The sequence below is a fragment of the Phoenix dactylifera genome, chromosome 11, assembly GCF_051530095.1.
Source record: "Phoenix dactylifera cultivar Ajwa chromosome 11, Ajwa_hap1_PhDact_Kaust_v1.1, whole genome shotgun sequence".
In the NCBI taxonomy this organism is placed as follows: domain Eukaryota; kingdom Viridiplantae; phylum Streptophyta; class Magnoliopsida; order Arecales; family Arecaceae; genus Phoenix; species Phoenix dactylifera.
Window position 1 is genome coordinate 27986285 of NC_143200.1, and position 15678 is coordinate 28001962.

Here is a 15678-nt window from a genome sequence, read left to right on the forward strand (position 1 = left end):
ATGCGTTAAAGAAAAAGCTTCATCGAAGTACAACAGCATTTAATGGTTGACCGTGACATGGCCCCACATCACAAAAGCGGGAGAAACCACTGCTTCAATTTGGGGAAAAAAAAAGAAACAGAAAAACAAAAGCAGCAAAGCACTAGTAGGTAGGACATGAACCTACCTCAACCCTTGGCAGGATTTGTGGAGTCTCGAAGCTGGTACAAAGAATGATAGCGACCGCAGGAAACGCCATACTAAGCCGTGTGACAGATCAAACTCATGGATTTAAGTATAGTTATCCTTATTTTTTATCCCACCAAGTCCTCGTGGAATCGAAAAAAATAAAAAATAAAACCCCATCAATCATGAAGCACTCATTAACTGGAAGTGCATTTCGAGAGATTGAATCAAGTGTCTAGGTTTTTCGTCATCCTATAATTTGGATATCTAATTATCTAATCAAATTATCCTAAACAAATATTTATACAAGCTAGTATTCAACACAAGACTCGCACGGACATAAATTATTCCACGCGCTACTGATTCCTGGTATTTATCAAAAATTATTCTCACAAAAATGGGTATAAAATAGTATAATTGCTATATGTTATTAATTGTAACATCTCGTTTGTATTTAAATGTAATAAATATGGCTCATGGGGCATACTGCATCAATAACATCTTTAGAAAAAGCTGTCAAAAAATTAATTAAATAAACAAAAGCTATCCTTTTTTGTTTTTCTAATTTCCTTCGGCTAACTAGCTTCCCTAGATTCCAGCTTTTCCTGCTCTAGAAATTATTGCTTGGGTTCTCAATTGATTGCAGGGGAAAAAATCAAGAAATAAAGCTAAAAAGAAATTAGGTCTCAACTCCACCGCTACCAATCTCTGTTGTTGCTTTCCCCATTTGACTCCCTTCCAATTCCCATAAAACATTCTTTTCTATCAACCCTTTCCGTCTATGTCCTCTGCCAACCCATGTTCCCTTTGATTCCTTTCAAAGCCTTCATCTTTCCTTCTCTTCGCTCTGTTTCTCGGTCTGGTATCGAGGAGGGACTCGGGATCTCAACGGTCTCTTTCTACTCTTCTCTCTTCTTCCCTTTGATTTCTTTCACACTTCCTTTTTCTGTCTGCCATGGGGTTCTCTTGGAGCTCTTTCTAGGTTCCTAAAGGGAGTTCAGAAGGTTGAGTGAAGGACTTTTTAGGTGCTCTGAGAGTTGAAGCAGCTCTGTGTTCAGTTCCAAGGTGATCCTTTTCTTTTGTTTCCTTGCTTTTTTTTGGGCGGAAACAATTGGAGGAGGTGACGGTAGAAGAGAGGAAGGGGAGCATGGGGAGAGAAGGTGCGGCCAAAGACCAGTTTCCGGTCGGCATGCGGGTTCTGGCCGTAGACGATGATCCGACCTGCCTCAAGTTGTTGGAGATTCTGCTGCGCCGCTGCCAGTATCAAGGTTGGATCTTTTTTACTCCTTTTTCCTCTTTACTTCTCTCTTCGTTTAGTTTTGTCGATGCTGGTTTCGAATTTAGTCATCAAGTGACAAATTAGTACAGTTTAGTAGGTTTCCACATGAAAAGATTTGAGCTTGATTTGCATTTGATATCTTGATTGTGTTAATTGATGGGGTGTTTTCCTTTGACTCTTGATTTGTATATATATTTGGTGTCTTAATTTTCTTTGGTCTGGGTCAAGTTCGGATTTCTTTTCTTTTCTTTCTTTTTCTTTCTCTCTTTTTTACAGTTTAACTGGGATCTGCTTAAATATTAGTTCATTTGGTTCTTCTAGTCACGACGACTAATCAGGCGATCACGGCTCTGAAGATGCTGAGGGAGAACAGGGACAGGTTTGATCTGGTCATCAGCGACGTCCATATGCCCGACATGGATGGTTTCAAGTTGCTGGAGCTTGTGGGCCTCGAAATGGACCTCCCGGTCATCAGTAAGTCTTGGATATTGTCTCATTTTACCAATCATTCTAATAACAAGGATACTATTAATCTTCTTTGACTCAAAATTTCTTTATCTTTAATGATGAGTGTGTATTGTGTCTGTGTGACAAGTAGGTTTATAGGTGGAATGTGTTTAGTAGCGATAAGAAAGAATTTTGTTTTAAAAAATGTTTTTTAATACTCTAATTGTGCATTGTCGCATCACCAAACTACCTATTTGATAGATTGAGATCTAGTTTTTATGAATTATATAGAATCTGGAAATTTTCAGTTGATACTAAATGCAGTTGCTAAACTAAGAAAATCAATAATACAGTGCTATCAGCGAATGGCGAGACCAAAACCGTGATGAAGGGGATAACACATGGTGCCTGCGACTATCTACTGAAACCCGTTCGGATCGAAGAACTTAAGAATGTATGGCAGCATGTAGTTAGGAGGAGGAAATTTGACCACAGAGATCACAATAATTATGATAATGTGGGTGATTCCGAGAAACCTCAGCATGCAAATTCTGAAGGTGGGCAGGATCATATTCCTAGTGAATCATCTGATCATGGTGGGAAACTTAACAGAAAGAGGAAGGACCAGAATGAGGATGAGGATGATGATGGTCAGGAAAACATGCATGAGAATGCAGATTCATCCGCTCAGAAAAAGCCGAGGGTTGTTTGGTCTGTTGATCTGCACCGTAAATTTGTAGCTGCCGTCAATCAGTTGGGAATCGACAGTAAGATTTTCCTGCCACAACAGTTTTTTTTTTTATTGCCATTTCATGTTAGGACTGGACTGAGTATTACTGAAAACATTCACACTTAAGTCTTATGTTTCTGTTCATCTTTCTGTTACAGAGGCTGTGCCTAAGAGGATACTTGATCTTATGAATGTTGAAAAGCTCACAAGGGAAAATGTTGCAAGCCACCTACAGGTACTCCATTTCTTTTGCTTGTTGATTTCCTTTCCCCTCCTCTTTTTTTCTGAATTGGCATGCTATGTTGGTATTGGGTTAACACTGCCTACAAGTCCACTGCAGTCGTTGCTACCATTCTTAAAAAATATTGTAATAGTTGCCATGGGAAGTCTTTCATGTACTGGTGCGCTGATAAATGGGGGCTTTTGTACTTGATGATGCCCTGAACATTAGTAGATGTATCGAGTTGTCTAATTAGTCAAGTCCTCTTGAATGATTACAGAAGTGAAGGACCGAGGTTTTAAACAAAGGAGCACATTTAGTAACATTACCCTCCAATTAGGAAATATAGTTATCCGTCCCTCCTTCATACAGTTTCATCTCTCATCACAGGACTATATTCTTGCTCTGAAGCTGACCGTCAAATGTTCTGGTTGCAGAAGTATAGGCTTTACCTTAAAAGACTTAGTGCTGTGGCAAGCCAACAAGCTAAAATGGTTGCTGCTTTTGGGGGTAGAGACCACTCCTATTTACCTATGGGTTCATTGGATGGATATGGAAGTTTTCATACATTGTCTGCTTCTGGTCAGCTACCAGCCCTTTCATCTTTCCAAACAAATGGAGGGCTTAGTGGAACAAACCCAGCGGGATATGGACTGCGTGGGTTTACTGCCTCTAGAATAGTTCAACCTGGACGCGTCCATGGCAACACAAGCAATCCTATCAATGATCTTGGTAAGCTTCAGCGCATTGATCTACCAGGAAGCCAACATGGGAATTTGCTCCAGGGGATGCCCACGGCATTGGAGCTAGACCAATTGCAACAACACAAGACGATGCAGGACGCAGATATACATTTGCCTGGTGGTTTCTCTGGTGCTGGACTGTCTACTGGTAGCTCCAGCAACATTTCTGTCAGTGTAACAAACAATCCTTTCTTATCACAAGCACATCAGCAGCATATGCAGTCAATGGTGTTAGGCAATCACTCTTCTGTAGGAATGTCTGTGAACTCGGACCCCTTCCAAGTGAGTGTTGGTGGTTCTTCCCATGTGCCTAACCTTGGTAGATGCAATGAGACCTGGCAGGGTGATGTTCCATTAACTGGGCATACATCCAACTCTTTGTCTACGAGTGCCCCTTTTCATCATGATGACTTAGCTAATATGGGAGCCAATGTTCCAGTAGGCTCGCACATAGTCAACAATCCTCTGAACGTTTCTTGCAGCAACGTAGTAGCAGCACCTCCGCATGATCCTGTGACTGGAGGAGATGTACAGTGCCAAGCCAGGTCTTTTGGTGCGAATATGATGATAATGCCTTCAGCTTTAGATGGAGACTCAAAATTCTTGAACTTCGGAAATGCAGGCGTTTCTAAACAGAAATTGGAGGAGCCAAATCAAGATCATATTCGTGAACCTAATCTTGTACTTAATTCTTACTTAAATTCTCCGTCATCAGGTAATCTTATAATTGGTCCTATTGCTGAGAGTCAGAGACTGAACAATGGCCATTTTAACAAAAAAATGGACTTACATGGGGTTGGCCAAACAAATTTTATTGTTCCAGATCCTACACAGAATTGCAAGATTGATAATCCAACCACCAATATCCAGTTGACCCACAAGGAGGAGTCTATTTTGGAAACTTCAAAATCACAGGGTGGATTTTATTCTAATGGTTGCAGCTTTGACGATCTAGTCAATTCCATGATAAAACCGGTATGATCCTTTTTCATTTGTTTACATGTTGCTCTAGATGTTACTCTTTTTGTCTTGTCTAATATCACTAATTATTGGTTGTGTGTTTCTTGCTGAAATGCTTACTTGTGGTGAGCAAAGTTCTCAACATAAGGTTTTATTTGGAAGAAAAACATATCTGATGTTTCTACAAATAAAATATAAACCATCATATATTCAAAAACTGGGATGCTGCTCTGCAGATTAAAGTAAATGGAATCCAAATCTTCAACTAAAAAATAGATCGCTGTCAGCCTCCATCTTTTTCCGTGGTTTCACTGTTCATCTTCCAAATCCATATCACAACCCTCTGCCAGCATTATTCAGCTTTGCCACTGTAAGGGGCGTGCTCCTCTATGGCAAAGCAGTGGGGATCACAAACCCAAGCTCCGACAAATCAGTAGATATGGATGCCCTTGGGACAAATTTGAACAACCCAAGGAGTTGTAATTCAAGCAAACAACTTTTTGGTTAATGAGCACCAGCTTGGTTGTCAGATTTTGTTGAAGCTCTATTGGTTATTAGTTATGAATGTAAGACTTCATTGCATCATGGGGATCCAAAGTAACAGTGTGATTGGAATACTTGTGTACAAAGCCTCCATATTTTATTATTTGCGATGGTCTGAGGCCAACTATTTGAGGCTATGCACTGTGCAACCTGAGGAGCAATTGTTGAAGTTAATGCAAGTTTCTCATTAGGAAGTGAACCAATAACCACTTACTTGCAGATCAACATGCATATAGAGGGTTATCATGGCCCTCCTATGAGTGCTGACTTCTGATTGGAGCCATGATACTTATGCTGCACCACAACCTCTTATTTATTTCATCACATAAGTTGAACAAGTGGACTGCAAATTATGCTTCTCTTCTTGCTGCAGAGAAGGTTGCATTGCATGCGCTACTACTGGAGTATTACTTCGTTGTGGCCCTTCAGCAATTCATGAAGTCAAAGAAGTAGTGTATATGCGGATGAGTTTTTTATGATACCTGAACAGCATATCTCTTAGAAAGTTTTTTCAAATGAACATACTATGAATTAAGACCTCATACAAGGGTCATTGGCTTGGTTGTTCTTATCAATATATGCAACTTTAAAATGGAATATTCAAAATAATCTCGGAGTATCTAACACTGCTATGATATTCGAGGTTTACAGATTCATTGTGGTTAGGAGGAGACTTCTGTAAAACGTGCAAATGCTTTATTTGGAATGTTATGAAACCTGGCAGGTTACAAGATCGTATCTCTTGGATTAAAGTTAGGATATGATAGCGGAAATATGGTTGAGGTAGTTTTGTCAGTTTTATTTGTGGCTGTTACTTTCCTGCACATTGGTGGCTCATCCAATCTTTCCCATCTTTACTGTTGATTTGAAGAAATATATTTTCTGCTCAAAATTCTAATATACACATGAGCTTTTCTTTCCGTAGGATAAGTTGCCTTTTCACTGTAAAGATATGAAACTTCAGGGTCGATTATGTTGGTAGAGGAGCTCTTCCATAATTTTTTGCTAGTATAGCATCAAGTGCCACATTCTAAAAGACATTCTCTCTTGTGAGAGTGCATTCATTTCACGTCAAAACTAAATTCTGGCATAAGGTACCAATTAAACCGAGTACTGACAATATAAATTCAATTTATTCTTCCTATTTATTTTGATGATTTGGATGATGGTGGGTTGGATTTATCTTTAAAAGCTTATTTCTAAGAGAATCTGGTTAGGTATATTCTTTCTTCTATTTTAAGAGTTGTTTTTTTTTCACCTTTCTACCTTTGCATGTTTCCATTTTTCTTGGTTCACTTTTGTACTGCAAAATTTGCAGCTGTGATGTTTCTCAGGCATCTAACTGCATTACCTTGTGCCCTGCAGGAGAGGGATGACATTGCATTCATGGATAATGACATAGGATGCGACTTCTATTCTCTAGGTGCCTGCATGTGAAGCCCTTTATAGGTTGGTTGGTGCTGCTTTCTGGTGGAGGAGTTTGCTACATTATGTTGCTAGTCTCTGTGGCACAAGATTCCAGCTGCCATTGCTGCTACTATTCTCTCTAGAATGATTTATTGTTGTGTAGACTAGAATTGTTAGATAGCAGGTGGTCTTGCATCTGGAATTTTGTGATGCACAACCATGGATTTTGATTTGCTGGTTTCCATAAATTATGATGCTAGTGATTTGGGATGCATTGTGCTCTTAGAACCAATTTCTAGTCTCCGTGATTTCCATGGCTGAATTAGGTAATCTTGCAATGCTTTGGGGACTGCGATCTCCATTACTGCATGTTGCTGAATATTCCATAAGATCAGAGCGCACAACTTGACTTTCATAAATCTGATCTCTCATCATTCAGGTTCCAATTTACAGGTATCATAGTGGTGGCAGACAGGTTTGTGGCAATGAGAGGGCTGCCTGGCTGTGTGGCTTTCATCTCAATGCAAAGATGAGATATTAGAGCACGAGCTGCGGCGACCCTCTGATACTCATTAGAATTTAAGCTGTAGGGAAAAGCAGTTTGATGATGGTGTTAAAGCTACAAGAAAAGTACATAATAGCATGTAAGTTAAGCCCAATGGTGACATCATATGACAATCTCGATGCTTGTGTTTGACATTTTTGATATTCATTTACTATAATGTATTACTTTTCCAATTTTAAACCTTTATATCTTATAGAAATTAATCTGCAAAAGAAACTATGGTATTTGGCTGAGCAATGAAATGATTCAGTGCTGTTATTTCACAGTTATTGTTTTTTATAAAATAATACTAGCTAACAGCTGGTGCTACACACTTGTATTGCACCAACAACATGATGCTTAAATGGTGGGATGTTGAACACTTGTAATGATACAATTAATGGCTAATAACAGTTCCAGCCGAGACAGTTATGTAGCTGTCCACTCTTCACCACATACTCTTCCCTGTTTTTTTTATTATCTTGATTGTTTTTTATTATGCATTTATTAGGTGAATGGTCTAAAGTAAATGGACTACCTACATTCTCACAATAAAAGATAGGGCCAGCTCCTAATGACGGGTCATATGGTAATGACGTTGTTTAAATCATTCAGGCATCTAAAGGACCTACAGATGTATGTGCTAATGGCTCTTCTTCTAGGTTCTGATGCTGGATTTGATGAATGCTATACTCTGTGTTGAAAGGATTATTAGCTGAACAATGACAGTGTAATAAAGATAGGTAGGTGGCTTTATTAGTTCTGAAATGTTGAGGACAAGGAACCTTATCCCGGTGGGATGGAGGTTTACGTCTTCTTGGCAGGGTTTTGAAAGGAAGAAGAGTAGTCGGGTGCCACCCTTTGCTTTGGAATATTCGGATTATGGTAGATAGAGACGTCACTTTTTAGGCCAAGCATGTATATAGAGAGACCAATAGAGCTGTAGATTGGGTGGGCTTATATGTGACTGACCACTCTAGAGGGCTTAATAGGTTAGTGAGAGAGAGTTGCTTAGAGCGCTCTGCAACTTATCTTTTAACTTTTTGGATATATTCACACTAGAAATGTATGAGTTATCCATTATAACAAAAAAAAAAAGAGTAAAAATAATTAAATATTGTTAAAATGATCTTTCCTAAGTAGAAGTAACTAGACATCACGTTTTTAGAGTCAATTCAAGAAGGAATGTTTCTTTCAAAGCTTTAAGACCAAAAAGTTGTCAAACACCTTTTCTATTAAGAAGAGCACAACCCAACTTTAATTAGGAATTTGTTTAAATTGGACATGGACTAATGTCGCCTCTTGCCAATTAATCATAGTTGAGTTGGTTTTGCAGTGCCATTAGGATTTCATATTTTCATTAGTTGTGTGGATGGGTGAGATTTCTATTATACCTAAGCTTCTTTATCATGGTGAACTATGAACCATGCATGCATGCCATCGAGCGCAAATTTTGTACAGCCAAGGATGCTTTAGGTGTTACAATTGCCCACCATAGAAAAAAAACAAAGGAGTGCTACAATTGGGCACAATATTTTGCATCAATCAGGACCTAACATTGAGAGCATTTAATTACAATGTTCCATGGCATGGTCCAAGCGTGCAATCATAGTGGACATAACATCTTCATATATTGCTCTAAGAGAGTAACTTGTGGGTTGGGTGGTACATACTTTCGGTTAGTTGGCTGCAGAGGCCCGGGTTGGGCCGACGCCTATCAGGCCTGGAGGGCTTAAGGTCGGGCTATAGGCCTGGCCCTAGATGGTTTGGGCTCAGGTTCGTATTATGGAACCTGCATAAAAACCCGGCCTATCCTGGGCCGCCACCCGGAGTCCTCAAGCCTGGCCTGGCCCGCCCAAAACCCACTACCGCCCCCGTCTCCGGCCTCCCGCACGCTCCAATCTCACTCTCTCCCCAAAGCCCGGTTCGAGCTTGGGCCAGACTTGGGCCTAATCCTGGAAATATTTTTGACGTCTACATGCAGTCTACAGTTAGAAAATTGGTAATGGACCGGGCCTCGATGTATGTAAATCCGGTCCGACTCGATCCAGTTTCAACCTTGGCTCCAGAGGTCCGGGTCTGTTGTCCCTTGCTAGAGAAATTAAATTTTGTTCCCCAAGCAAATTAGGAAACCTATTAACAAAGAAAAATTTATAGATCTCTTTGATGTATCGTTCATATTGATGCCTAACGTGTCAAAGCCGGCCACACCAACCTACTCCCAACGTGGATTGTCTTCAGTTAGGAGGCCGGGGCCCCTGCCACCCTAGAATTCTCTTGGGCTTAATGAACTTTAGGTCATCCCCATCTCCGTCCCTCATCCTCGCCTCTGCCGTTCTCCTTTCAGACCTCAGACGGCCAGAACTAGAGGACCTCTGAAGCAATAATGGCCATACAGAGGGAGTTCTCATCGCAAAGACGACAATAATTTACCCAAGAGCTCACCCCCACGAGGCTAGAGTTATCCAGCTCTCAAATGTAGACAGAAAGTGCTCTTTGCTCATGTACTGGGTGTTCTTTTACAGGTCGCATTCACTCCACCAGGGTCCGTCAGCTGGCTCTCTTTTCTCCTCCTTAAAAAGGGGCCTGGAGGAGACCCCGTCGGCCTGGTACCCAGCTGCGGGAGACTGTCCTTAAGCCCAGCCACCACTGGGAAGGCTTCCACTCATTTGAAGATCTCGGAGCTTGGAGACCTCTCTTGGTACAATGACTTCTGTTACAGCTTAGAATCATGCACCATTTTCCACATATTGTATGCACAATTTTGGTATGATATCACAACTGCCATATATTGCATGCACAATCTTGATATATCAGCTTACATCAATTTCCAAAAATCATGAGATTTGGTTGTTATATTCAAAATTAGTATTTATATCAAATCATAGGATTTTGCTGTTGTATTATACTATATCTGATCCCTAGTATCTTTTTCATACTTATGGAATTTTATTGTTGTATTGTACTATATCTATAAGCTCAACTTGTATATAAAGCACATCATTCAAATCATATGTTCGATACAAATTTTTTATGGTGTCAGAGCGGAGTTTTTCTTGATCAGTCAACTCCTCTTTCTTGTTCTCCTATCATCCTCTCGGTGTTTGTTTTTTTTTGCCATGTATTCTCCATTTGATAATCATAGCCTCTTCTACTGTTATTTCTAATCCTAGTGCTGATATAACGTTACCGTTCTTTCTCACCACTTAGATAACCGGTGATGTCACTCCTTGGCTTATATTCATAGTTTAGTGACTAATAAATAGGGCAATCTCACCACTTAGATAACCGGTGATGTCACTCCTTGGCTTATATTCATAGTTTAGTGACTAATAAATAGGGCAACAGCTTCCTGCAGGCTGCTTCCAATGTTCTTGTCTACCTAGTTAAAACCCTTAATTTCCATTATCACCACATAACTCGTTCATACTGTTTACATATTAGCAGAAGTATTTGAGCACATTTAGTTGAGGAACATAACTTCCAGATGAAATAAAATCAATTGCTGTATCAGATGATGAAAAGGTTAAGCTGCTATGCAAAATGGTAGATTTGTCATTCACCATACAATGATATCAACAATTTCGACCTTACAGAGGCCATCCAGCTGCTAAGATTAGTGGCAAAAGAAACATCAGTTGGCACCAACTAAATCAGAAACAGAGACGAGCAAGATATAATAAGCCAGGGCTGCAGAATTTGGTTGCAGCAAAAATATACAGCATATTAGATTTGACATCGACTAACCCAAGGCATGCATCTACATTTTGCCAAAAGGAGGACATACTACAGACACTCTTAGTGCTGTCCATCATCAAAAATATAGATAGACATTACAGTTGTTCATCGCTATTGAAGAAACACCTGCTATGGCTACAAAGAGCAAGTAGGGGAAAAGCCTACTAAACTATAAGTCATCCATCTTGCCAGCCCAGTTGACGGGCCCGCCGCTCCCAGAGTGCTGTAATCTTCTTCTCCTTTGCCAGGGCTGCCTCAGCCTGCTCTCTGGCCTCCTCACATGTCTCTGTTGCAGCATTGCACTTTTCAGCCTCTTTTTGATACTGGGAAGCCAATCTCTTTGCTTCAACAAGGGTGGCATTCATGTGATAGGTATGCTCCTCAGCAACATCCTCCTGCAGCTTCAGCTCCTCTGTGAGGAGATCCACAAACTGCTTCTCCATCTCCTTATTCAGCTCTGGATCATGTTTCCCACAATCTGTCATGTGAAACAGTATATCCACCAGCAAGTTTGATAAGAATAAAGAATAGTTCTGGTTCATATTATAAACCGAGACACCATTACCCATATAGAAGTTGAAGGGGGCAGTAACAGGGTCAATGACAAGGAAGCAGTGACTTCGTGCTGATTAAATACTCTCTCCTTTAATATCACATGCATGGATGGTGAACATAAAGCCTTTAAGCAACTGAAGAAGCAGTGGATGGAATAGGCTAGGCTGGAGCTTGTAGATTCTACAATCCTGTGGTTTTTCAGATGCCACAGTTTATTTTAAAAATAATGGTGATATTCCATTAATTGACGCAATAGGAACTGCAACTCAACAACCATTTCAAGTGCAGCTACCATCCATATATGGAAGACCCTATTCATATCATAAACAGGAAGTCGAGCACAGTTATGATGCTTAGATACAATGAAATTTTACTCTCTGTTGCATACAAGGAACGTTTTCTCAGAATGGTGGGTAATGTATGTGTCTACGCAGGTTAATCATTTCTGTTGCATAAGTTTGACAAAACCTTTTTTCATAATTTTTTTCCTCCAAATTTTCCACATTCTAATTTATCTTTTCTTTTTCCTTTTCACATATTTTCTTCCATGCTCAACCTCAGCACCAGGAAATTTTGGTAATAAAAAGACGCTGAACTTGAAAAGTGAATCACCTAATCCTACCAACTATGAAATTTACTCACAAAGATTTGATCTGCTTTGAGTTAACCTTCACAAAGATCTTCCTAAAGAAATGATGAAGCAAGCAATAACATACATGGCTCCCATTCCTTTAGTGCATTTGCAAAGAACAAGCCAAGAGAAGACAAACAAGAACAGTGCCTCTCAGACCACAAAGTATCATAGTAAGCAATAAGGAGGCCAAGCTGCCAGGATACCTCTTTAAGTTCATTCTGCATTTATTAGCACAATCTGAAGTTACTCCATTCTACAATCAGTTACCTTATCATGACAATTATTTTTGCTTCTAAATATACAAAAAGATAAAATTATACTAGGTCCTACCAATTATCCATTCTCCCCAACTCTTGGTTTTATGATCCATCCACTCTTAAGCCATCTATTTCTTCGAAATAATTTTCAGAGTCAAATTGTTAGAGGGATGAGGACTATATCAGCATGGAAGCAGCTCTACAAGATGACAAGAAATAAGTTGAATATTGAGGTTTCCACCTTCACAAAAAGTGAAGAAAAATCCACATGTCATTTTGTTCCATGCAGCAAATACAATGAGGCAGTTCCTGAATGCTTAACACATCAAATAAGTGAAAAGAGCTATGCACGAATTAAGCACCATATCTTAACCTCTTTAAAAACATATATATATATATATATATATATATATATATATATATATATATATATATATATATATATATATATAGAGAGAGAGAGAGAGAGAGAGAGAGAGAGAGAGAGAGAGAGAGAGAGATTGTTCATGGGACGAGTTTAGACCTCTAATGGAGAGGTTTATTAATCCTGCAAAAGAATAAAATATCAATAAGCCACCAGTTGGAATGCTAAACATACTGCAGAAATCACATAATTCGGAATAACAAGAATCAAGAAGATATAAATGCAGTCATCAAAAGAAGACAAGCGTTTCTGAATGAATAGTTTGCAGTAAAAGTAAGTTCCTTTCAAAGCATAGTATAATAAAATATGAAAATGTAGCACCCATTGTAATCGATTTTACAACCAAACAGCTTATCAGACAGTTAAAATATATAAAACCTTTATTTTACTCATGAATATTGGATTTATGAATGAAATAGGGGGAAAAAGAGATCCTTCAAAATGAGATCGTTCATACTGCCTTAATAGGAAGGCCAGTTCAAGACGCAAGGGTAGAAGGAAAGTCACAGAGGAAAAAAGAAAAACAAAACAAATAAATATATATAGATAGATAGATAGATATATGAGAAAAGAGAACTGGGTTCCTGAATACCGAGGAGTTAGCCACAATGTTCAGTTCAGGATGTTTGATGCGAATTCATACTCAACAAAGAAACCCAAACATCAATTTTCGTCTTAAAACGTCACAAAAAGTATGATGGATAAATCAATCCTCTCTGACTTACCTATAGTCATCGAAGTGAATCTGTTAGCGTGCCATATATACTCAAAGTGAATGTCTTGCAATCTATTTCTCCTAGGGGAATGAACAAGGAACTCAGATGATATAACGAACTTCACCAGTCAAGTGGGGATGGGGCAAAAGAGGCTAACTTCAGACCTCTAATCTACAGAGCTACAGTTAAAGTTCTAGGCAATTCCTAGAAAGTCTTTTCCAACAAGAGATGAACATGTTGTACGAAGGTGTTTTACAAATAAGAGGTTCCATTTCCCAGTGATTCCTTCTAGCAAATGACTGAACGCAACAAATCAAGGTTCTTGCTTTTTTTGTATGCTTCAGCCTGAACATGAAAGAAAGATATATTGTGCATTAAGATAATCACTTGTTGCTTCTTCAAGAGAAGAGTTGTTGGAAGGAAGGAAGCAAACCTTTTTTTAACCATCCTAATCCATGAATCCCTTCGATGCTACTCTCCGTATAGTGTAGATTATAGACAAATTAGCATGTGATCCTTCCTGCTAGTTGTTTGATGCAACATATCTTTCATAGCTTATGTGGATGAACTGAAGGTTGCAGGGCTGCAAGATATCTTGAGGCAGTCACACGTATAGATACACTAGAAGGAAATGATTACTACGTGGAATTAACAGAGGAATAGGTCAACAGCATATGCCGAAACAATCCAGTTGAAAGGGTAACATTACCAATTTGCACGAAATAACCATACCAACAAGTCCAAAAAAGGGAAAAAAAACTCAAAAGAGTTTTAGCTGCAGGAACTAATGATTCCCTCCAGATCTAGCGACCCATTCTGACATCAACGAAAAATACCCAATCAATAGGAAAATTGGATTGTCTTCATCCATCTTCCTCGGCGACACACGATCACTCATTATCAAACCCAAGATCACAGATCGAATAACAATCTCCCTAAATTGAAGGAAAAATCAAGAATGGTTCCCACCCAAATTCAAGCCAGAACCTCGAATCACAACACTGAATGCTAAAGAATCGTCAAAAGCCAGAATAATTTGGCAAAATGAGAAAAAGAAAAAAAGGAATCAAATGAATGGGGAGCATAAAATCAAGAAAAGGGTACCAGGCGTGATCTTGTGGAGGGAGAGGGGAGGGGGGCAGTCGCAGACGCAGGGCGCGCAGGAGGAAGAAGAGTAGGAGGAAATCCCGGAGAAGCGCTTCTTGTATCTCCAGTAGAGAGCTGGGCCCGAGACGCTGAGAGCGGAGGCGATGGCGAACAACACCAGACAGCACCTCACGCACGCCCCCGACCGCCGTGACCCGCCCGACATCTCCTCTCGCTCTCTCTCGCGCGCGCGCTCTCTTTCTCCCTTTCTTTCCTGTTACTCGCTTTGCGAGGGTGGACGGATCTGATCCTTCCAACAAATTCTTTGGAAAGATCTACTGCAAGGTTTCAGTGAGTGACGTGAAGAGTTAGTCAAGAAAAATATATATAATTATGTATACGTATAACTATGTGATAGCTTGGTCAATGTATAATTTAACCATGTCAAGCATTACTACTCTTTTTTTTTTTTTTTTTGATTCACATCTTATGTGCAGTTGTGGATTGGTACACTACGGGATATTGGCGAGTGTCAACGTATAGTTTTTTTTTATAATAAATAATTTATATAATTATAATATAGATATATTCAAAAAAAATTAAAAAATGATAAGTCTTGAAATGCTTTAGGCACCTCTCCTTTCTAACCCATAGAGCTCTTTCGGAGTAGTTAGCTACATATGAGGCCACCCAATTTGCGGCTCCATTAACTTTTTTATAAACATGCTTTGCCTGAAAGACAACATCGCTACTTGTCATGGTCGGGATATTTTTGGAGTGTCACATATAGTTTTGACCATTTAGTCCCCATATCAGAAGATAAATCGAGTACATTGGAGAGAGAGAGAGAGAGAGAGGAGGAAGGATTAGGCTAAGTACCCCCTCCTAGTACTCTTTTTTTTTGTGCACTCTTATGTAACCTACAGAGTAATGGGGGCTTAATCCTATGACTTAATTATTTTGACCCAACAATGCCGAGTGAGATCAGATCCTTTGAAAACCCTAGAATCTTTTACCAATCCTATTCCAATTTTCTCGTACCTCGTAGTGGTGAGCCAATGAAAACGCGGGGCCATCAAACCTGTCATCTTGGGATTTCCTTTGATTTTCTTATGTTCGCCAAGAGCCATAACCAATGATCGAAGCGGAAACTACATATGCTAATTTAGGCTTTCTTATATGTTAAATTTTATCAAATATACTTTAAGAAGGTTTTATTTGTAATTATAG

The 15678-nt window shown here is 39.4% G+C and overlaps 2 protein-coding genes and 1 long non-coding RNA gene across 6 annotated transcripts; 2 read left to right on the forward strand and 1 right to left on the reverse strand.

Moving 5' to 3' along the window:
- Nucleotides 1-634: 634 nt before the first annotated feature.
- Nucleotides 635-6768, forward strand: LOC103710408 (two-component response regulator ORR23-like). Of its 2 annotated transcripts, XM_008796105.6 has the most exons (7): nt 747-1433; nt 1766-1918; nt 2245-2658; nt 2780-2856; nt 3279-4299; nt 4408-4559; nt 6453-6768. In XM_008796105.6, the coding sequence occupies exons 1-7, from the start codon at nt 1313-1315 to the stop codon at nt 6522-6524; spliced, it is 2010 nt and encodes a 669-aa protein (XP_008794327.1). In that variant the 5' UTR covers nt 747-1312; the 3' UTR covers nt 6525-6768. The 2 variants fall into 2 exon arrangements, with proteins under 2 accessions (XP_008794326.1, XP_008794327.1); XM_008796104.6 differs by having other exon boundaries at nt 635-1433; nt 3279-4559.
- A 2582-nt stretch (nt 6769-9350) lies between these two features.
- LOC120111288 (uncharacterized) lies at nt 9351-11777 on the forward strand. Its single transcript, XR_005512424.3, has 2 exons — nt 9351-9739; nt 10553-11777. It is a non-coding gene; the product is annotated as an uncharacterized LOC120111288 (long non-coding RNA).
- On the reverse strand, nt 10688-14763 carry LOC103710409 (uncharacterized). 3 transcript variants are annotated; one of them, XM_088707656.2, is made up of 4 exons: nt 13796-14297; nt 13372-13707; nt 12746-12769; nt 10783-11254 (listed from the first exon to the last, which is right to left on the reverse strand). In XM_088707656.2, exons 2-4 carry the CDS (start codon nt 13379-13381, stop codon nt 10953-10955), a joined length of 336 nt encoding a protein of 111 aa, XP_088563782.2. In that variant the 5' UTR covers nt 13382-13707; nt 13796-14297; the 3' UTR covers nt 10783-10952. The 3 variants fall into 3 exon arrangements, with proteins under 3 accessions (XP_008794328.2, XP_088563781.1, XP_088563782.2); XM_008796106.6 differs by lacking the exons at nt 13372-13707; nt 13796-14297 and adding an exon at nt 14467-14760 and having other exon boundaries at nt 10688-11254; XM_088707655.2 differs by lacking the exons at nt 12746-12769; nt 13372-13707; nt 13796-14297 and adding an exon at nt 14467-14763 and having other exon boundaries at nt 10688-11254.
- Between the last annotated feature and the right edge of the window lie 915 nt (nt 14764-15678).